Below are 20606 nucleotides of genomic sequence, written 5' to 3'. Positions count from 1 at the left end.
TAGGAATATTTTGAGTATGTTGTGACAACTGGATAACATATCCTTCCTCATTTAGGGTGGTTGGTGGCTTTGAAACCCTGACTGCTATGGAGAATGTGGAAAGTGACCCAAAAACAGACCGTCCCAAGGTATGTGTGAAGCACTGGGGGCAGTGCTGGTCACTCTGCTGACACTTCTTGAAGCCAAAACAGGGGGAGATGGCACAACTTAATCAGCAGATGGAATCACTGCTCTTCTCTTCTGCTTCCAGGAGGAAATAAGAATTGAGACAACAACTGTTTTTGTTGATCCCTATGAAGAGGCAGATGCACAGGTGAGGTTGCTTGGTGGGTTGAGGTGGTTGTTTTTTTTTTTTTTTTTTCAAAGGCCAAAGCTTTTCTGGGGAGAACTTTGCAACTTAATGCCTTTTCTTTGCACATGGGCAGTCCCCCTGGCCCATCTGGTTGCCAGCTAAGATTAAGCAGCTGCCATTCTACACTGCCTTTTTGCCAGGATCCTGGCTGCTCTTTCAGTGGAGAGTTACTCTTGTAACTGAGTCTGGCACAGCTCCCAGTCCATCAGGCTTCTGATGATTTCCTATCGAATGCCCCCAGTAGCTGTGGGTAGCTGCAGGTGAGAAGGAGTCTTGCTATAATGGCTGCAGACAGCCTGTTTGTAGTGGCCCTTGAGGGCTGTCTCCTAAAGTCTGCCCTGTAATCTCAGTGCTGCTGATTGCTGGTTTAGAGTGCTTTAAAGCTTCAAAGAATTGTAGACATTTCCTCCTTATTCTGCACTATCTCTTGCAACAGATTGCACCCTTTGCTTCCCACAGGTCGCTGCTGAAAGAGAGAAGTTCCAGCAGGAAGAAGAAGCAGCCAAAATAAAGGCTGAAGTGGTTCCACCAAAAAAAGAGGTTCAGACTCCTAAAACTTACAGGCAGGGGATTGGAAAATACATCAACATGGCTGCAGCGTGAGTTCCCTGTCCTTTTGATTTTTGCTGAATATTTTAGGTGCCTTTCTACCAAATGCTGGCCCTGTCCAGTGCCATTGCTCAGATGTTTGGTTTGGGCCAGCAAACACACCCTCATTAGTCCTGACAGTCAAGAGTTTACTTCATTTCTGTTGTTTTTCAAAGTCATACATTAACTGAGCTTCTCTTTTAGCCCTTGAACATGACCAAGTTGGTCTTTAAAAGCATTTGCTGACTTCAGAACTGTACATACATTTCCAGAACTCAGAAGTCTTTGAGGAACTGTGCTGTGTCACTTCCTACACCATCTTTTATCCTCTTCCTTTTCTGCAGCTATTTCTGAAGGCCATAGTCCCACAAATGTTTGTCTTTTAGCAACTTCTGCCCTGCACAAAGTAACTGCCCCAGGCCCCCGTCACTTTGCTGCTCTGGTTCCCTGTTCAGCCACACAAACAGCTGTACCAGCACAGCTGAAATGGCTGGAAAGAGGAGCAGGTTTCCTGCCTTGCTGTGGGAGGGCAGGGCAGCTGGGCAGCTCCAGGGTACCTGGCTGGTTGGACAGGCTTATCCTAAAGCACCCTCTCCCAGACACCCTTTGTACCCCTGTCAGGATTGGCAGCACTGCTTTCTTTCCTAAGGACAGCACAGAATCCTTGCTGAGCAGCAGCTTAGCATGTGTTTTGGAAAATATTAAAATAAGTGCCTTCCACTTGATTTTTAGCAGCCTTCTCTAAAAGCATTTGCAAAATTGCTGTTGTCTGTCTGCCACATAAAGGCCTGTATTTATGCATATACAGATCTGGGCAGCCATTTAATCAGCTTGTGTGTGACTTACAGGCATTTGCATAACTGTGAGAACAGAAATATGTTAGCTCAGGTAGGTCAGTTTAGTGTGTCAGTAAAATTTTCCAGTTGCAGGTTATTGTGTGTCCCTTAAAATACTATGTCCAGCTTAAAACTCCTGACATGCTGCACTTTTATTTGCAGAGTAAATCCAGCAGTTGTGGCTCTGTGGAAAAGACCAGGTAGTATAGAAAGGACCTTCAGTCATTGCAGCCTGTTCTGGCAGATTTAGGGTTCTGTGTTCTCCCTATCAGCTACTGATATCTGACTAAAAACCACAGCATATGAGCTGGCTGCACTGCATTCCCTGAGGTTGCTAGCTCTGCTCAAGAGAGACTGGTAATAGCAGCAGCAACTGCAACAGGCTGGGCTCAAGAAACAGGAAGGATCAGAAGAGCTCTCCCAGCTGCTTTATACCTAGTTCCCCATAAACCCTTTTGCTGCCACAAGTGCAGGTGAGAAGGCCGGGGGAGACCTCATGGCTCATGTTTTCCTGACCATGTTAAAAAGGTACAGCTGTTAAATCTTCTGCTCTGGCCTGGAGAACTTTCTGTGCTTTGAACACATTCCTGGGAATGTTCAAAGCCTGATCCAAACCATCTCTATGGACCCATTCTCCCTCTTTTTGGGTATGGCAAAGACCCCCAACCCCTACAATCCCCATGCTGGCATGGAGCTTGCACTTCTGTCTAGGTGGCAAGGGATGGCTCCAGTACAGCTGGTGCTGGGAGAAAGGAGGCAGAACAGGCGTCCAAGCTGCCCTGGTCCCACTGCAGTAAAGACTCCCTGAGAGTTGTTTTCATTCTGGCCACAGGAAGCGCAGCATGGAGGATGATGGGCCCTCAACCAGCACAGCTGTGAAGAAAGAGAAGAAGAGCACAGGCTTCGGCGACTTCAGCTCCTGGTAGCAGTGTGGGGAGCCCAGCACTGGGGCGGCACAGCACAAACAGGAGCCTCTCACGTGGCCCCAGAGAGCCCAAAAGACAGTCTGTCCTGGGGAAAGAAGGCACCAGCCTGCCCCTCCACTGGCAGAGAAAACTGCTGCTTTGTTGAGGCTGGTTAATGTGGCTTTGTTTTCTAGAGAGCACATTCCCCCACCGCATCTTCCTCGAAGGCCGTTTTGTTGTTCTGCAAAGCAGGGAGCAGGCAGCCCAGCTCCCCAGGGATCAGCTGGAGCCTTTCTCTGCATGGCTGGCAGCAGACCAGGCAGCGCCCAGCCTTGCAGGGCACAACTGCAGTGAACAGCTACGGTGGTGAAAGAGCTCCTTTTACAGGTAATTGTTCCCAGACCAGCCAAGTGTGCCAAGCCAGGGAAGGAATTAATGTGCTGGGAAGCTCCTGTGCTCCTGGAGAGCTCTGTGGAGCGGCTCCAGCCTGTCCTGCCCTTACCTTCCAGCTGCCTCCTGCTGGTCCTCAACAAGGGCCAGTTTTGTCTGGACTGACTGCTGTCATCTGAAGGGCCTCACTCCCAACGAGCTCTCTCTACCCGTTAAAGCCTCCAACAGCCTGGGAAGCTGCAAATCTACAGGGAGAGCCTGGGGCAGCTGCACCACTTACACCTCCCAGTGGCTGCCCTTCCCTGAGCCACTGTGCAGCCAGAGGTGCTAGGATGCACCAGTTCATCTGCCCTCAGGTGCCACAAACTACAGCCTTGAGCAACTGAGCAGGAACAAAAGCAACTCTTTTGGTTTTTTTAACACCTATCTCTAAATCCTGGTCCTTGCAGGGTAACGCATCCCATAGTCTGCTCTGATGTCAGGCTTCCCATCATTAGGAAAACCCATATAATGTAGCTGACAGGCATCTCAGATATTTCCATTACATACCCACAAATTATTAGGCATCTTAATAAAGGCCTTATGAGGTGAAGATATATCAGCCTGTGACATTTCAATCCCAAAGAATCTGTGTTACCATCACTTAGATGTAGCAGGCTAGATCCTGAATATCACTTCTCAGTTCATCTTAGATGTTTTCAGGTAAGAGAAATGCCCTCCATACCTCCCGTGTGGCTGAGGAGAAAGTTTTGTAATCCTCTTTGGAACAATACATTTGTATCAGTGATTTCATTCTTTAAGAAAAGACTCCATTTATAGAAAATTACTGTAAAAACTTTTGGAAATATTTTGCATTAAATGCTTTAATTTTCTTTTGAGTGCTTGACTTTGACTGTTCAATTGTTATTTCCAAGATCACAGCATTGCAGAGTTGATTGTTGTACAAGGAAATGATTCACTGCTGCTTTTTAAGATGCTCATAAGGAATTCTGGGATCTCTGCGGATATGATTACATCTTTGTTAAATTATAGGAAGTCCAAACTAATTTGAAAGAATAATAGGGGGAGTTTGTTTTGCAAATGTCTGAGTTTGAAATAACACGTTTGATTACTGGAACAGGGGATTTGATGGTACTTTCCTAAAGCTGAGTTTTTTCTGTCTTACTGGAACCTCTTGCTTCTCTTGCACTGGCCCTTTCATGATAAATTGTTACTGATCCCCTTTAACTAACTCATACTTTTGAGTAGTCCAGTTCACAGCATTACTAGAGCTGGGAGTTTTATGAATCCATAGAGGTAAAATGCTGGTTTTGTACTAGATTAAAGTGGAGATTATTATGAAAGAAAGGAGCTTTTGATTACAGCAGAGCTGTGGTAAGGACTCCCATTTTAGCAAGTCCTTGCTGCAGATTGATCTGAGGGGCAGCAGGCTGTAGAGATAGCTGCCCACTTTCCCATTCTGTTCCAGCTTTTTGGTAGAGCTCACTGCAGTCCCTGAAGTACCATTCTGTGCACAGTACAGCACACTCCTGCCCTTCCAAGCACTGCCTTTGCACTGCCCATTTGCTCACCATCATTCCACCATAACAAAAGAAACAATTTCCTGGCTTCTAGGAAAGGCTGAGCGTGACCCTTTCAGTTTAGCTCCAGGCAGGAGTGAAGCTCTCCAGCTGTGATTCACCTCTGGACCTGGATCCAGCTCTGGCTGGCTGGTGCTCCCAGCTGCTGTTGGTGGCTCCCAGGCTGGGGGACACTGGGCTCTGGTCCATCCCCAGGGTGCTGCCGTGGCCCAAGGGTTTGGCCTGTGCCCAGTGTTGAGTCAGCAGCCAGACTGGGATTCATGAGAGCTCTGCGGGGCCAACACTGTCACTGTTCACCACAGCCAGACGCTACGGTGGAGTTTTGTCCTGCAGAGCTCCACCTCTGCTCCCTCCCACACCCCTAATTCTGTGTATTCAAGTCAATTTCTTTTTAATTTCAATTTCCCTTCCAGTCATTGGAATCTACAGGGCCAGTGTGACGCAAGCTCTTCTCTGAAGGACAACAGGGGCACAGAGAGCAAGGCAGTGGGCTGTATCCCTCCTTTTCCCAAAACCTGGCTCTTTGCAGGGTGACTTGTGGTTTCCACTACCTGAGCCAGGAAAGGGGAGGAAGGAGGCTGTACTGAAACCCCTTTTTTCCCCTTTCATCACTTGGTTCTCCAGCAAAAATGGTGTGTTAAGGGAAGACCCAGCCAACTCCTGCAATGGCCAGAGGGATCAGCAAGAATTGTGCAGCCTTACTACAAGAAACTCACTCCTGGGAACCACTGTGCTGTTTGTAAGCACATTTTTACATTCTTTGACACTTTTCCAGTAAATGTGCTTTGAGAGAAAAAGTAGGGTTTTAACCAGGGGCTGAAGAAGCTTTTGTCTGGCCTTGACTAGAATAACACCAGCCCTATGGTACCTTGCACTGCTCCTGCCCCATACCTGGGTTGTTCTGCTGAAAGGCACTGGGTGACCAGTGGACTCGATGTTTCCTGAGATCTGGCACCATGGCAGAGAGCAAAACACCCTTGAGAAGGCAGTGGTGTGTGGTGGGGCTGGCAGCCGGGGCCGATTGTTTCCACACACAAAGAGGGGGCTCCTGGGGGACTCGGCTCTTCACCTCTGCTTTTTCTGGCATGGATTCAGCCTGGCCCCTCAAGGAGCAAAGTATTGTCTGTGTGGGAAACAGCACAGACCGAACAGTTTTTCAAGCCAAGTAGCTGCAACTCTGTTACCATATTTACTAAGAGAAAAAGCCAAAAATATTATTGTTCAGTTTAATTTTGCTTGTTCCCTGCTGGTTTGAATGGCGGAAGCCCAGGAGTTCAGACTACCAGTTGCTCTGCTTTAGCATCACATGGTTGATCGTGGTGTTTCCCATCTCATGTGGGGCCACGAACTGTGAGAAGTCAGACTGTGTTTGAAGGTCTCCAAGGAAATCCTGCTTTTCCCTCCAGCCCCTTTCAAGACACAGCTGAGCGGGGCTGAGTCCCCTCAGCTTTTGGTGGAGTCAGGGCTGTGGCCATGGCCATGCAGGAGGGAGCAGCTGGTGGATAAACCACTGGCTTCTAAGTATCAAATACTTCAGGGATCCCCCTGCCACCATCGCCGGCAACGCTGGGAAGGAAGAGGATGTCGGAAAGCTGGCACAGGAAGCATCTTTTATCAGCAAGAGGAGGGGGTTTGCCAAAACACCCCCCGAGTGTGCTGCTCACTGTTTGCTTTGGAGGAGGCAAACAAACGCCGTCGGTCAGCACAGGAAGAGGCGGCAGCGCCGGGCCCGGCCAGGTTACAGCTCGGCGGCGCGGCCGGGCAGCTCTCGCTTCCTCTCTGCCTTCGGGAAGTGTTTGTTATCACAGCCTCGTGGAGGATTTACCCGGCCTGTGCTGGGACTGGGGAGGGAGCCACGGCCATGGCCCAGGAGGGACATTCCCCGTGAAGGGGCACGCAGCTGTTGGGACAGCGCTGGCGGTGGCGGGGCCATGGCGGGAGAGCTGAGGGCGGGAGAGCTGAGGGGGGGTGAAGCCGTGTGGGGCCGCTGCCCTGCCGCCATTCTGCTTCAATACCCGGGGACACCGGCCATGGCGGGCTGCTGCCCTGCCGCCATTCTGCCTCAGTACCCGGAGCCCTCGGCCCGGGGACACCGGCCATGGCGGGCCATTGCCCTGCGGCCATTCTGCTGCAATACCCGGGGACACCGGCCATGGCGGGCCGCTGCCCTGCCGCCATTCTGCTGCAATACCCGGGGACACCGGCCATGGCGGGCCGCTGCCCTGCCGCCATTCTGCTGTAATAATGCCCGGAGCCCTCGGCCCGGGGACACCGGCCATGGCGGGCCGCTGCCCTGCCGCCATTCTGCTGCAATAATGCCCGGAGCCCTCGGCCCGGGGACACCGGCCATGGCGGGCCATTGCCCTGCGGCCATTCTGCTGCAATACCCGGGGACACCGGCCATGGCGGGCTGCTGCCCTGCCGCCATTCTGCCTCAGTACCCGGAGCCCTCGGCCCGGGGACACCGGCCATGGCGGGCCATTGCCCTGCGGCCATTCTGCTGCAATAATACCCAGAGCCCTCGGCCCGGGGACACCGGCCATGGCGGGCACTGCGGAGTGGGGGCCGCACACGGAGCTCGGCGGGGCCGACACTGACTCAGCCTCAGGGAGCTCAGGCGCTGCAGCCCGGTGACTTCATCCTCTGGAAATAGCAACCGAGGAGGAACCATCTCTGTCACTACCGTACCCGTACAGACACTCAGCCAATAATGGCTCCGTGGCTAAAATGTGTATTCCAGAAAAGGCACCTGATTCCCTGTGAGGGCTTCAAGGGAGAAATGACTCCTGCATCCTGGTTGCGAAGTAAAGCAAAGCCGTGGCAGCAGCTGGCAGTGGCTATCTCAGGTAACAGGGACCTTCACTCTTATCACCGATGAACTATGTTTTCCTGAGGTTTCTGCTGGGGCAGCAAAAGGCCAACCCCTGATCATCCAAACTATGGCCCTGCCACAAATGTCCAGGGATGCTGGAGTTCCCGTGAAGGCACCCTGAGGGTTTCCAGTCTGGGTTTTTCCAGGGCAGCAGCGCAGGGACAGGACTCGTGGCACTGACGCCAGTGAAGGGCTGCTGTGGGCTCAGGGCAGGTGTCCCACATGCGGCAGTCCCTGCATCCACCTGCCTCCTCAGCTGTGGTGAGAAAAACCCTCCCCTGCTCCACATCCCCTAGCTGGGGCAAGCCCATGGCGCTTGCCCCCTCCAGCATTGCTGTGGAGCTTTCAGAGGTTAAAGCATCTCTTCAGGCAAGTTTGGAGAAGGGCTGTAGAACTTCACTGGATTATGAGGGGCAAAGAAGGCACAGAGGGCTCCACAAAGGGTTGGGATTTATCAATCTGACCAAGGGAGGGGGAAGCAGAGTAGGGATTAGGGCAGCTTCCTAGGCCCTTCTACCATTCCTGACATCACAAAGAGGCCAAATTTTCCCATTTATACAGAAAAATAGGCTCATCAGCAATCACAGCAGGCTAGGTTTGACAGCTCATAACTTAATGGCTTTTAAAAAATAGCCACAGCCTGTTTTAAATGCTGGTCAAGGTCTTCTCTGCCCTTCCCCTTGGAAAGCCTTCCCACCTCTCACTTTTCTGATATTACTTTCCCTAATCTTTGGCCTTCATTTGTTAATGGCTAATTATATCTATTTGCTTTAGTGCCAACATTGTCCTTTAGCTTGAATAGCTTTTTTGCCTCCCTAATGTTTGCTTCCCAGCGCTATTTATAGGCAGCAATTGTATCCCCCTGCAGCCACTGTTGTGTTTGGCTACACAGGCTCTGAGCCTTTGGCCTCCTCAAAGAGCCCTCCTGCCTCCCCCAGTGTCCCGTTCTCAGTGTCCCATCAGTGTCCCGTCAGGAGATGAGTCCCCAGCCAGTGCCTGGCTCAGGGAGAAACCAGTTTCATGTCAGCACTGGCCACGATGCTTTTGGGACAGGAACCTGGGGGCAGAGCCATGTGTCCCTAGGGAGTCCTGTGAGATTATTTTTTAGGCAGCCCCATGGGGTTATTTTTTTAGGTAAAGGCAGGAATCACTCCAGGCTCCTGTTTGCCTTTCCCTGTCCCTCCTTCCACATTTCTGTGGGGGGAGAGGAGCACCCAGCAGCACGGCCCACCAAGGCAGTGAGAGAAGGCGTGTGATTCCTTGCTGCACTTTCATCCTGGGATGAAAAGGATGATAGAAAACATTTGCTTTTGTGATAAAAGCAATTGACCCGGGAGGAATCGCCTCCCCAGGGTGGCCTGCAGCAAATCGTGGAGATAAGGCACAACAGGCAGCAAACACGAAGTGGTTCCAAGCCTCGGAGCAGCTGCAGAGCAAATCCCTCCCTGTGTGGAAGGAAACCCGCACTGGGCTTCCACAGCTGCTCCCGCGCCCGGACAACACGGCCAGGGATGCTTTTGGGGGATTTTGTTGGGAACGGGAAGGTCTGCAGAGAACAACACTGTTCTGTTTGTTTGTTTTAATGAATGGCCAGATTTTTTTTAGTGGAGACATCTTCACCAGAGGTCTCAGCCGAGCTTTTAATAGATGGGTTCCTTGCCAGCGGCAATTGCAAATTGATTGCAGCAGAAATGGCAAGTGAAGACAAATATAGTGCAGGCTGCCTGCAGGGAGAGTGCGCGGAGGAAACTTCGGATGCTATTTTTGGTGGTTTGCCTCCACTGCTTACAGTATTTCTAATCTTTGGTTTTCCTTAAAAAACTGTTTGGGGTTAGGACTTTTTCTTTCTTTTTTCAATTTTGAGAGGTTAAAAAAAGTTCCATTCTCTGGAGGAAGTGTTAGGTGCCATGTCCATGGCCAGCTCTGTGGAGCTGCTGGGTGCTGTGGCCCACGTTGGTCTGGCAGGGGGTGAACTGGTGCTGCTGCCTCCATCCCTCCCCTGGGACCAGAACTGGGCCTGTCTCACTCCCAGGCAGGGGCTGACACGGAGCCAAACCCTGATTTCACCCCGATCCATGGGAACCTTGTGGGGGGCAGGAAAGTACAGCACTCTGGCTCATAAAGAAAGGAAATTCTCCCACGCTGCTGAGCCATGGCTGCACCACAGGGGCTGGCAGCAGCAGCCCCAGCAGTGATCTGCACTGCTCAGCACCAACACAGTGAGTTCCCCTTGGCCCCAGCCAGCTCCAGGAGCTGCAGCAGCCAGAGGCTCCTGAAACACAGGGAGACCCAGGAGGGTGCTGGCGGTGAAGTGCTTGACCTGGAGCTGCAAAATCACAAATCCAAGTGCGACCAAGAGTGCATGTGCTGGAGTCCAACTGCAGGGAGACCAGGAAGAGGGTGCTGGGAGTCACTCAGGTTACTTGGCAATGCACGAAAACACTCCAAGTTATTGCTGGGCTTAGGGAACCACAGCTGGGTGACACAGGAGTGGTGTTAAAGGCTGATATCCTAACCTTCCCACACCCAGGGGATAGTCAGGTGGTGGCAGATTGAGCCACAGTCCCAGGAGGAAAAGCAGAGGTGTCTCACTGACACATTGTGTCCATGGTTGTGAGAGATAAGGCTGTGGTTAGAAATAAAGGAGCAGAAATGCTCATAAAAGTGACAAACAAGGACAGGGAAAATCTGGGTTTGACCACAGAACAGTGAAATAAAAGCAGCTCACAGCAGGGCTGGCTGTGACCACACAGCCAGCGTCCATCTGGCAGTCTGGGGTGTTTGCAGCAACTCAGGGGAGACCACCAGCATCTGGCAGCGTTTTGGACCATGGGATAGGGTTTATTGCTGCATAAGAGATTTCCTGGTATGAGAAGCCCCAGATGTTCTTCTGCCATCTTTTTAAACATCCCTATTAGTGCAGACCCTGTTTTGCCTTGATTTGATCAAGCTGCAGTCTATCATTCACTAGAAAGTCCCTCAGTTTCCCATGCTTGCCTTTAAACAATGTAAAAGGCCCCTCTCCACCATCATGCTGGATGATGGTAGCATTGGAAGAAAGACAGCAAAAAGAGGAAAAACAATTTGTTCATCAGTGGCTCGGTGAGCCCTTTAGCAGAGGGCACCTGTGGCTCTGTCATCCCCAGCCAGGCTGATGTTGCATGTCCAGCAGAGTCCAGGGCTTGTACCCAGATGCTCACTATTGCCTACCATGAGTCAAGCTAGGCTGTGGCTGCTGACTGGGAACAAAAGAAAAAAAAATTGGAAAAAAATTTAAAAATACTTTTAAAATGCTTTTAAGGCAGTCCTATCATCCACCCCTGATCAGTCTGTACCAGCCACCCAGCCTGCAGTGCAGGATCAGGATCCCAGTGCCCCATGGTGCTGCCTGTCCTGCCTCACTGGGCACCTCTGGGAGAAGAGGCTGAGTGCCAAAGCAGGCACATACCCTCTGCCTGGGGTTTCCCAGCTGGGAAGGTTTTCAGCTGGCCTTGCAGGGGCTGGAATGTGCAGATGTACCAGGGAGAAACGCAGCAGTGCTTGGGAGCAGTCCAAGGTAAATGCATTTGGTGCCACACGCGTCTGCCCGGCTCCACCGCTGGCACAGGCATTGGCACTGGAACTGCACCACTACAGGGTGAGGCTGCTGACCAGACAGACTCCCTTTTTGGGGCTGCAAAGGTCTCAGGGGCAGCACACGCCAGCTCAGCCCCCCAGGAGGTTATTTCGCAAGAGAAGGCAGCTTGTGGAGGAGGTTTTTGTGGCTGGGGATCAAAGTCCCTGGCAGCCGCCCAGATTCCCAGTATTTAGCTGTTGCACAGCCCGGGTCTGCAGCTGGGTTTGTGTGCCAGGCCGCGGCAGGAGGCGGCAGGGAGGGGGAGCCCAGGGCTTGCGGGGGGAGGAGGGCTCGGCTGGCCCAGTGCTGGGCTCAGCCCTCTGCCTCTCCCCAGAAACATGGAAATGGGGGTCAAGCCCCATGGCCACCCCTGGGAAGGGAAGGTGGGGGCAGAGATGCTTGGGAAAGGGGCTGACCGTGAACAGGATTCCCAGTCTCCCACACTCACAGGGAAGCAGCTTTTCTTTGTCGGGCAATGGAGGTGTTGTGTCCAGATCCTGCAGCGTCCCAGCTAGTGGGAGCATGGCTGGACCTTCCCTGTCCTGATTTGGGCAATGCCAGCCTCACCCCAGGCAAAAATCCTGCTTTCTCTATCCTGCTCCGTATCTGTCAGTCCTGGGCTGTCTCCCTGTCCACACTGCTCTCAGGGGCTCAGCTGAATAAATACATTTTTGATCGTGTTTGTGGCTGCAGACCTTGTGGAGCTCTGGGAGGAGGCAGGCAGGGACACAAGGAAGACGTCAACTGAGTTTTACAGCTTTGATTAGTTAAGAGCATATATTTACATAGTGAATAACCTGGAGGGTCACATTTTAAGACACTGATGTATTTCCCCCTCCCAGGCAAAGAGCGTGCTTATCCCCGCCGGGTCTGTGGGGTGGGACGCAGAGCTCGGTTCCCTTGCCAGCCCCACTCCCAGTGCAGACAAGGAAACCAGAAACACCACCCACCCCACCTTGCCAGGGCTAAGTAAACGTTCCTGGTTTCTCCTCTGCCCATCACTGCGAGGCTTTGCCCAGGTCCGGTCTTGCAGGGGCGTAATGAATGCTCCCGCCCTTGTGTGTCTCTGTTGGTTTTCCATTTCATCCGGCCGTATTTCCATAACCAGCTCTTTGGGGTGGGGGGTGTCAGCTGTCGCAGTGACTGTAAGCGGCAGCAAAGGGCTGGGTGTCACCCGCCGTTCCCATCGCAGGCCGGGGCTGAGGGAGCACAGCTCGCCCTCACTACCGCTAATCCCGCCCACGTCTCTGCCGGACACCGTCAGCAGACACTGGGCTGGCAAGAAACCAGGCTGGCATTTGCCACAAAAAAGGGTAGAAAACGGTCAGGTTTGGGGCCAGGAGCTGTTCCTGCTGTGTTATTATTGGCAACCTCTGTTATAAGGAAAAACAACAAAATTAAGAATAGTTGTAAAGAGCAACGTGTCTTTTTCTTCGTTCAGCTGAGCTGTCGAGAATAAATCACTGGGTATTTTTGCAAACACTTGGCGAGGCTGGGGAAATCTGCTGGGAGCCGGACTGCTCAGGTCAGGGCTGTCCTGCCAAGTGATGATTACAGCCTGTCCTGGGGACAGAGGAGTGGGGAACGGGGCCAAGAGGTGTCTCAAGTCCAGGCATAAGATTACAGGCTGTGGGGTCAGCAAAACCCTCCGTGCTCTGGGCGGCACCTGAACCTTTTCCAGAAAGGAAACCACCCGGAGCACTGCTGAGCCTGGCAAAGGGCCTTTGGTGGGGGGCAGGGGGCCTCCAGCAGCCCTGCCAGGAGATGGCAGATGCTCGGGAGAATTAATCAGTTAATACATGGCATTTCTGCCCAGCATTGAGATGAAGGGTCTAGGCTTCTGCCATCACACGTGTCTTGGGGACAGAGTGCTCCCCAGACCCACACCAGGCTGTGTCCCACAACTCTGGGGTTGGAGTGTTTAGATATGGATCCCCCTGCTCCCGACCCCCTTCCTGGAGTTGCACAGAGGCAAGGTGAACATCTTGGCAGACTGTGACCACCCCATCAAAGCACAGATGACGTTTGTAATGTTCCTGTCCTAAAAAAATAAGTCACTAGAGTAGGTTAAATATCCAGCTCAGCACAGTGCCTGGAGTCTATTGGGGCAGTTAATCTATAACAAAACAAGTTAGATCTTGCTAGAGCTTGGCCTGTTGGGATGTTTTAGCATCCCTGTGTTTTCTCCAAGGGAGAGGGCTCACACACACCCTGCTCACTGAGCATGGCTGCTCTGTCAAGGGATCAGTGCCAACCTGAGCTTCATTCAGCCCAGGGCCCAGCTCTGCTGCCTCCACACCCCTGCCACACTTTCACCTTCCCTTATCAATCCCACAGAGCAACAAGGCCACAGGGAGCAACAGCAGAGCCAAAGCAGAGCCACTCAGGCTCGTACCAAAGGGGCACAGTTGGAGATGGTGGCAGAGTGCTGAGGGATTGGGAGCAGGGAGCAGGGAGCAGGGAGCAGATAGTCCTCAGGTGTCCATCTGTGCCCATCCAGTAAGTCCAGCACCCAGTGCTGACCACAGAGAGTCTTCCCTGGGAGAATGGCAACAACCTTCACTTCTCTATCCAGCATCTGAAGGGATCAGAGATTTGTGTAGCTCAGCTTCATGTAAACACAGGAAAGAGAGAAAAATGGAAAAAATGGGGAGGAGGGGTAACTACCAGCTCTACTGATATTGCTGCCAGTGCCCAGGGCAGATCTGACTGACCCATGATGTGAGGGCTGGAGATCCACACACAGCCCTGCTGCTGCCCTTGCCTCTTGGACAGAATTCAAGTGTGAGACCTGCTGCCTGGCTAGGAGGAGATGAGCTTGGTTTTCAGAGCTGACATGCAGAAACCAGAGAAGTTTCCATGAAGCCCTTCACACTGACAGTGTTGGGTGAAGCCCTGGCTCTTGTTACAGCTCCTAGGATTTTGGAGTAGCAAAACCATGGCGTGTTAATGCTCACAAACAGACGCCACAACAACAGCTTGTGTGGGCAGAGGGATAGGATGTTCCATCTTGAACCAGTTCAGCTCCCTCCTAGGCACCAGCACCAATCCTGCCCTCAGGAAGGAATTATGTCCCAGCCAGCATAGTCAGGCCATGGTACTGCTGGACATGAGCAGCTCACAAAGCCAGTAACTGCTCCTGGCTGTCAGGCTTTGTCTGATTGGGAAAGGAAGAGCCAAGTGGAAAGGAGAAAAAAAGGAAAAAAAGAGAAAAAGAGAGAGAAGAGGAGGAAACAAAGGACAAAGAGAAAAGCCAAAAGATGCAAAGGAAAGCAATTGCAAGGGGCAGCACTGCTGCATGATGAAGAAAAGGCTGGAAAAAAGTCTTGAGGGGTTCCCACCCCCTGAGAAAGACAGCTGGGCATGCTGCCCATGTCCCATTGCTGCATCTGCATCTCAGATTATGTTCATTGCACTGAAATAATTTTTCCTTTCAGCACCAGGAGCCTGAGCCTTGAACAGGCCCAGTGCAATGCTCAGCAGTGCATGTCCCTGGGTTGGGGCTGGTTTCCAGCAGAAGCTCCCAACTCCTTCGCCTGCTGCTCTGGGCAGTGCCGGGCAGGCAGGGAGCTGTGCCCAGGCACTGCTGGTCACAGGCAAGGCAACCCCTGGGCTCCAGCAGCTGGACTCAGCTCCAACACCCCACCTGTGTGTGCAGGCTGTGTCCCACCGCGCCATTCTTTTGCATCCATAGTGCAAATGGGAAAAAGCAAAGATTAAAAACACTTCCCCCACCCTGTGGCATAGCTGCAAACACTTCGTCATGCAAACCTCTGTGTAATGGTCACTGCTGTGCTGATTTAACCGGCCCTGTGGGCTGGGTGTCTGCTTGCCAGGCCAGCTGCTGGATTTCTAGGAAACCAAGGATGAGGCAGATACCTTTAATGCAGGTTTGTGGCCTGATGTGATCAGATGTAGAGCAGCAGACCAGGACCATGACTGCTTGGCCACCACCCGGTGCCGTGCTGGGCAGGAGCAGAAGCCCTTGAGCAGGGGAAGCTGCTGCTGCCAAGATGAGACGTGAGTGAGGCATCCACACCCAGAGTCCCGAGCGGCACAATGAGTCACTGCCCTGTGCTGACAGCATCCAGCGCTGGGACACTCTGACTCCACACCCCTGGGTCTGCTCGGTACAGGATGGGCAGCTGTGCAAGGTGGGGGCTCATCTCTTGGCTGCACTGCTCAGGATTTCAGCCAGCAGGACTCATGGTGTGGGGTGAATCATGATGCTAGCCCCAAGTTTGTCCTGCTCACTCGCATTAGCCTTTGGATAACAAGCCCTGGGGCGCATAAAGCACTGCCCACCAGCCAGAGCTCCCCACTGCCTGCTTGCCCCTTGGCATCATCTTCCAGCTTGGCTGGGACACTGAGTTGCACAGTACGGCCCTACGGACCAGAAACCACCAAGGCAAATCCTCAGATGGGGCTCAGCCACACCATCCCCTCCATTGGGCAGTGGCAACACTGCTGAGCATCAGGACAGCCCCCACCGGCCCCAGAGCATCCTCCAGCCAAGCCCCTGTGGGAGCTGCATCTCCTCAGTACCTAAATATCACCGTGGGCCGCAGGGAACCTCTAGAGCTCCTGTAACAGGAGGAGATTTAGGAGCCCAGCGCCTCAGTAACACCCTGCCCGCGGCTCAGCCCTGCCCACAGACGCTGCAGCACTCTGTGAGCGATGGGTTTGCATTTGTCCAGTGCCTTTTCCCAGAGGGATCTCCGCTAATGCTGCAACTGTCACATACTTGTGTGGAGGCTACACACATCAGCCACATCCCCTCACCTCTGCAACACATCAGGTCCTCCGAGATAGAATCACCCGGGGAATGGTGGAGAAGAGGCAGGTGAAATTACCCCAGCAGCAGTTTAGTCAATACGGGGGCAAAACCTCTGCTCTTGTGAAGCTGTCCAGAAAGTTTTGACCGTCACACATCTTCAGGACATCCCTTTCTGATCTGAAACCAATCAGACAGGACTGGGTATTGCATTTGTCTCCAGAAAAGCAGATTACTGTAAGTCTTCAGGAATTACCAAATTTGAGTTGACGTTGGGATGTATTTCTATGCAGATGAGCCTTTGCTAAGTCCAGCACTCACAGGTAAGGTGCAGCCAGGTCTTGGCATTAATCACTATCACAGATCTGTCTCACGAAATACACGGGCAGCTATTCCTGCCCAGGCAAATGTGACAATCAGTCCCCTGACCCAGTAAATGCTGTGACCAAGAGGGGTTTCTAATAAAGGCCTGGGGATCACAGCCTGTACAGTAGGGACAGCTTTGCTGGATTAGAAACCTGATTAATGGCCTCAGGGGAGATTAGAAATTGCTATTTTGAGAGGGGGTTTTCATAGCAGGCTCTGTGTAATCGCCAGTGCCAGCGGGACAGCCTGGCTGTTTTCTGGGGGAGCTGACACTTCTGGGAGCCCCGGGAGGCCAGGCCAGGGAGAAACATTTGTCTCTGCTAATAGCTGTGTTTATGTTTGCTGCAGAGCTCATCACTGGCTGACCACAGCAATTACACGGGGGAGGCATATTTACATGTTTTAACTCTGAAACACTGAGCAAACAAGGCAAGATAATCATTAACTTCAGGAGCTGTTAACCTTCAGTGTGAGTTTTGGCCGGTAAAGGAGAGATCTGCCAGAGCAAGGTCTCTATTTTAGTAAACATTGAAAGAATGACGTGAGAAAGCTTTTGTTTTTGTATATTATGAGTAGGTAATTAAAGGGCGTTAGTTTGTGTCTCCAGCCTTGATGCTGTGAGAAACTTTTCATTGCAGAAGAGAAGGATGGGGGCGGGGGGGAAGTACTGTTCAGAAAAATAATCCATTGGCTTCATCAGCTTGGGAGCAGGAGGAGTAGGGGCAGTAAAGCACAGCATTGCTATAGGTCTGCAGTTCATACATGCTCATTTGCTGCTGATTATCATGCCAAAAAATGTATTCGGACCTAAAACTTGCTGCAGGAGCTTAATCAGTAAAGCAGCGATAGTTTAGGAGCAAAGAGCAGCCCTGTGTCCTCTGCCCTTGAGGTTCAGGGGCTGGCCATGCGGGCTCCCAGCACAGGGCTGCGCACAAAGCCAGGCAGGGTGGGAGCACAGTGGCTCTCTCGGGTTGGTTCGGCACTGGATCAAACACCGTGAAACATCTGTCTCATGCCTGACCACGAATCCTTATTGCTGCCCCTTGGGGAGCACATTCTGTGGGGGAAAGTAGAGGAACAACGAAAAAAAACAAAATTCTGTAGACTTTGGACTGTTATGGGTATCATAAAAAGTGAGGAATTGAGGAAGGAGGAAGATAAAAGAGGAAGAAAGGAAGGGAAGATAATTTAAGTGGACAAGCAGAAGTGGGTTTTCAATCTTATCAGTTATAGCTGATAACAAAGTGGAGCGTGCCAGCCAGTCAATAGTGCTTGTTTGACCATCAGTAGGAAACAGATGATGAATTCATCTATCAGGAGATTATGGCCAGAAAGAGCCTCTTGCCCCAAGGAGCTGGGAGCTGTGTGTTGCCAGCGCAGCCTGCCCTCGGGCAGTGCACAGGAGGCTCCGCTCGCCGCCCAGCACAGGCTGTTCGGGCAGGGGCACATCCTTCTCCGCAGGGCACACAAAAGCAGTGTCATTTGCCATTTAACGCAAGGCATGGAGAGGGATGGTTTGGGGAGAGGCCTGAGGTGTCACAAAATGTCACGTTTTCCCACGGATTCGCACTTGTGCCTGCTCTGCAGGGCAGGCTGTCAGAGCCGTGCCGATCCAGCTCTTTCCTGAGCAGAGCCACCCTGGCAGCACTCACTGGTCGGTCCTCACCCTCCTGTCCCAGTGCCCCACATAACTTTGACACACGAGCTTTATGGCACTCAGCATGTGCCCCTCTAAGTGGTTTCACAGTGTTCAGCAGTTCCAGTTTAACAGAATAAAAGTTTACTGTGATAACAATCAGCAGGTTTCCCCTGCGCATGGCAGAGAATCTATTAACATTTGTTTAGGAAATATATTTGTTTAGGAAAGCCCCCCCAGTCCTCAAAAGCACGTGCTTTACAGCTTCAACACAGCCCCCAGATGTAGCAATTTCCCCAGGGCCCAATTGCAAAACAAGCTGCTCTGGCCCTTGGCAGCCCTGCTCCCTGTCACAAGATTCCGGACTTCTAGTGGGCTTTTAAAGAAAGTTTTGGAAAAAAGTTTGTTTGTGCAGGCAATGCACAGAGCTCCTGCAGTTCGGGTTGGGATTTTTTTTTTCCTTTCAGTGTTACACCTCTGTGGAAGTGGTTTTATATGGTCCCATACTGAAACATTTTGAATAATATTTTATGCAGAATAAAGCTTATATGATTTTACCTTTAAATGGGCAAATACCTCAACTCACAATTCAAACATAGTTATTAATGCCACTCAGCCAACAGCTAAAAAACTCCCAAACCTTTTACCATAATCAGGCACTTTAATCCACTGGATTTTTAGCTCTACAATATTTGAAACATTAGAAAAACATTTCAGATACCCAATACAGCATTGCTGCTCTGTCATCAGCTCCAGGTCCCAAACTGGAAGGTTTTGCTTATGTTGTAAAACTAATTTCTACCAAGTGTAAAAAGAAAGCAGATGATCATAGGTAATCATGTCAAAAAAAGATGTTCTGAAAATTAAATAACATTTGCAACTCCTCCTGCAGGTACAGGGCAAGCCATGATATTCCATGCCGGAGTGGACTTTGCATGCATGTACATGTTTTAATGTCAGGATGCAAACTCTATTTTGAATAAAGGGCTAGTTTGGCCATTGTTTTTTTCTTAAACTAGAAATCACTGAGTTCTATTTGGGCAAGAAAATAAGTTGAACTGTGCTTACTATTAAAATACAGAAATCAGACCATGAAAAATCTACTAATTAATTCATTAAACACTGAAAAACGTGTATTGTCTGCTATCTAGAGTGATCTTTAGTAAGTAAAATCTTCAGGCAATCAGGTTAGCATAGATTAAACTGCTGCCAGGATCAGAGAGCACCTCGGCTCATTCAGCAATAGTACAGAAATGAATGAGCCAAACCCTGAGAACAGCTCAGCCTCTGCTAGAGGAGAAACAGTTAATGCTCATCAGTGCCATGGCTCAGCAGAGCTGCTTCACAGCCAGGAACTACTTTGTCCAGCCTCAGTTAATCCACAGCTGCTGTGTCTGCTGGAGGTGAGTGCCAGGGGCAGCACAGGTGCTCACTCCCTGCTCAGACCCATCTGGGGCAGAGCCAAGGGCAGGGAGCAGAGGAAGAGACAAAAGTGGAAAGGACCTCACACGGGCAGTGACCCAGCTGGAGCCCTGTGCAGAGGCTGGAGCCCTGTGCAGAGGATAAGCTCAGCTCTAGTTGTGGCAGTTTTCCAGTTCAGGCTACCTGGACTCAGGCAGCACAGACCTACTGCTGTCCCCAGTCACAACTGCAGGGCTTGGGGCATGGGGGAGAATCCAGAACTACACCACTGCCCAGTTACTGAAATTTAACAGGCAAAAAGACAGCTAGTGGAAGGTTCTCGAGCTTTAGATGAGGCACCTGCCCATCCTTGTCTGTCTGGAAATCACATATCCTGGTGTTTTCCAGCTGGTAAGACAGAACACTGGAGTTCACATTGCCAAAATTATTCTGTTGCTGACAGTTGGTGTTTTTATAGTCCCTCTGATACACCAAAATATAATGGGGTGTTACTATGAAATCCCAAAGATATTTGCTATTTGGTCTTTATTACTTCAATTATATCCTGGCAAAAGGTAGATTGTTATACAATGAAGATTATACATCTCACATTAAATGCCACTTTAACCCTAGGGATAGGGGGTTATTTCACACCTGGAAAGACCCTTATTTCATGTCCCTAAGACAGCACTTCAATAAGAAAATGGGTAGTTGGCTATCTTCCATTTTCTCAAGATGGAAATAATATGTTTGATCTTGCATGAAGAGCATCACTATGCCTTTGTGAGATGAAATGATGGATTATTGAAGACACCACGTAAGTGTGCACTGAATGACTTCCTTCTGAGCCTCAGGCAGTCCAGAGGGATCGTATCACTGACAAGACCAATAATCTCATCAGAGCAGCTACAGGAGTTCCTCCCAGCCAAAGCAGAATGAACAGAGGGAGTGCTGTGCTCCTCAGGTCTACAGCTGATTGAACTGACACAACAAAAAGCACATCCACACTTCAGTTCCCCTCAGGACTGGCTCTCACTATGCAGAGATCCCACAGTTGACTCAAAATAGGCAAATGCCGTAATAGTAGCAACACAAATTCCTGCATTTTAGAAAGATTTGTGAAAGGAAAAAATCCCAAATGTTTTGTGGCAGTCCTAAAACCACATAAAAATCAGATTCAACGCATTTACAAGTTTTTAAGAGCAACTAAGAGCACTGTCTTCTCTCTCTGGCCCTACCGGAGGATAAAGCCTGAGAACTCAAGTAGCAAGAACAGACAGCACAAAACCA

The 20606-nt window shown here is 51.0% G+C and overlaps 1 protein-coding gene and 1 long non-coding RNA gene across 3 annotated transcripts in view; one reads left to right on the top strand and one right to left on the bottom strand.

The window, feature by feature from the left end:
- PPIL2 (peptidylprolyl isomerase like 2) overlaps window positions 1-3949 on the top strand; it is a 68236-nt gene extending 64287 nt beyond the window's left edge. For both annotated transcript variants that reach the window (XM_066331394.1, XM_066331393.1), the window contains 4 exons: window positions 56-128; window positions 251-313; window positions 812-951; window positions 2609-3949. In XM_066331394.1, coding sequence (XP_066187491.1) covers window positions 56-128; window positions 251-313; window positions 812-951; window positions 2609-2702 — 370 coding nt within the window. In that variant the 3' untranslated portion in view covers window positions 2703-3949. The remainder of the gene's footprint in view (window positions 1-55; window positions 129-250; window positions 314-811; window positions 952-2608) is intronic.
- The window catches only part of LOC136368921 (uncharacterized), a 36878-nt gene extending 20196 nt beyond the window's left edge, over window positions 1-16682 (bottom strand). Inside the window, exon 1 of the long non-coding RNA XR_010744930.1 lies at window positions 15922-16682. This is a non-coding gene — a long non-coding RNA (uncharacterized lncRNA). The remainder of the gene's footprint in view (window positions 1-15921) is intronic.
- Window positions 16683-20606: the final 3924 nt, after the last annotated feature.

The sequence above is a fragment of the Sylvia atricapilla genome, chromosome 17 (assembly GCF_009819655.1).
Source record: "Sylvia atricapilla isolate bSylAtr1 chromosome 17, bSylAtr1.pri, whole genome shotgun sequence".
Taxonomy (NCBI): Eukaryota; Metazoa; Chordata; class Aves; order Passeriformes; family Sylviidae; genus Sylvia; species Sylvia atricapilla.
The sequence above is the reverse complement of the archived record's forward strand: the minus strand, read 5'-3'. Positions and strand labels throughout refer to the sequence as shown.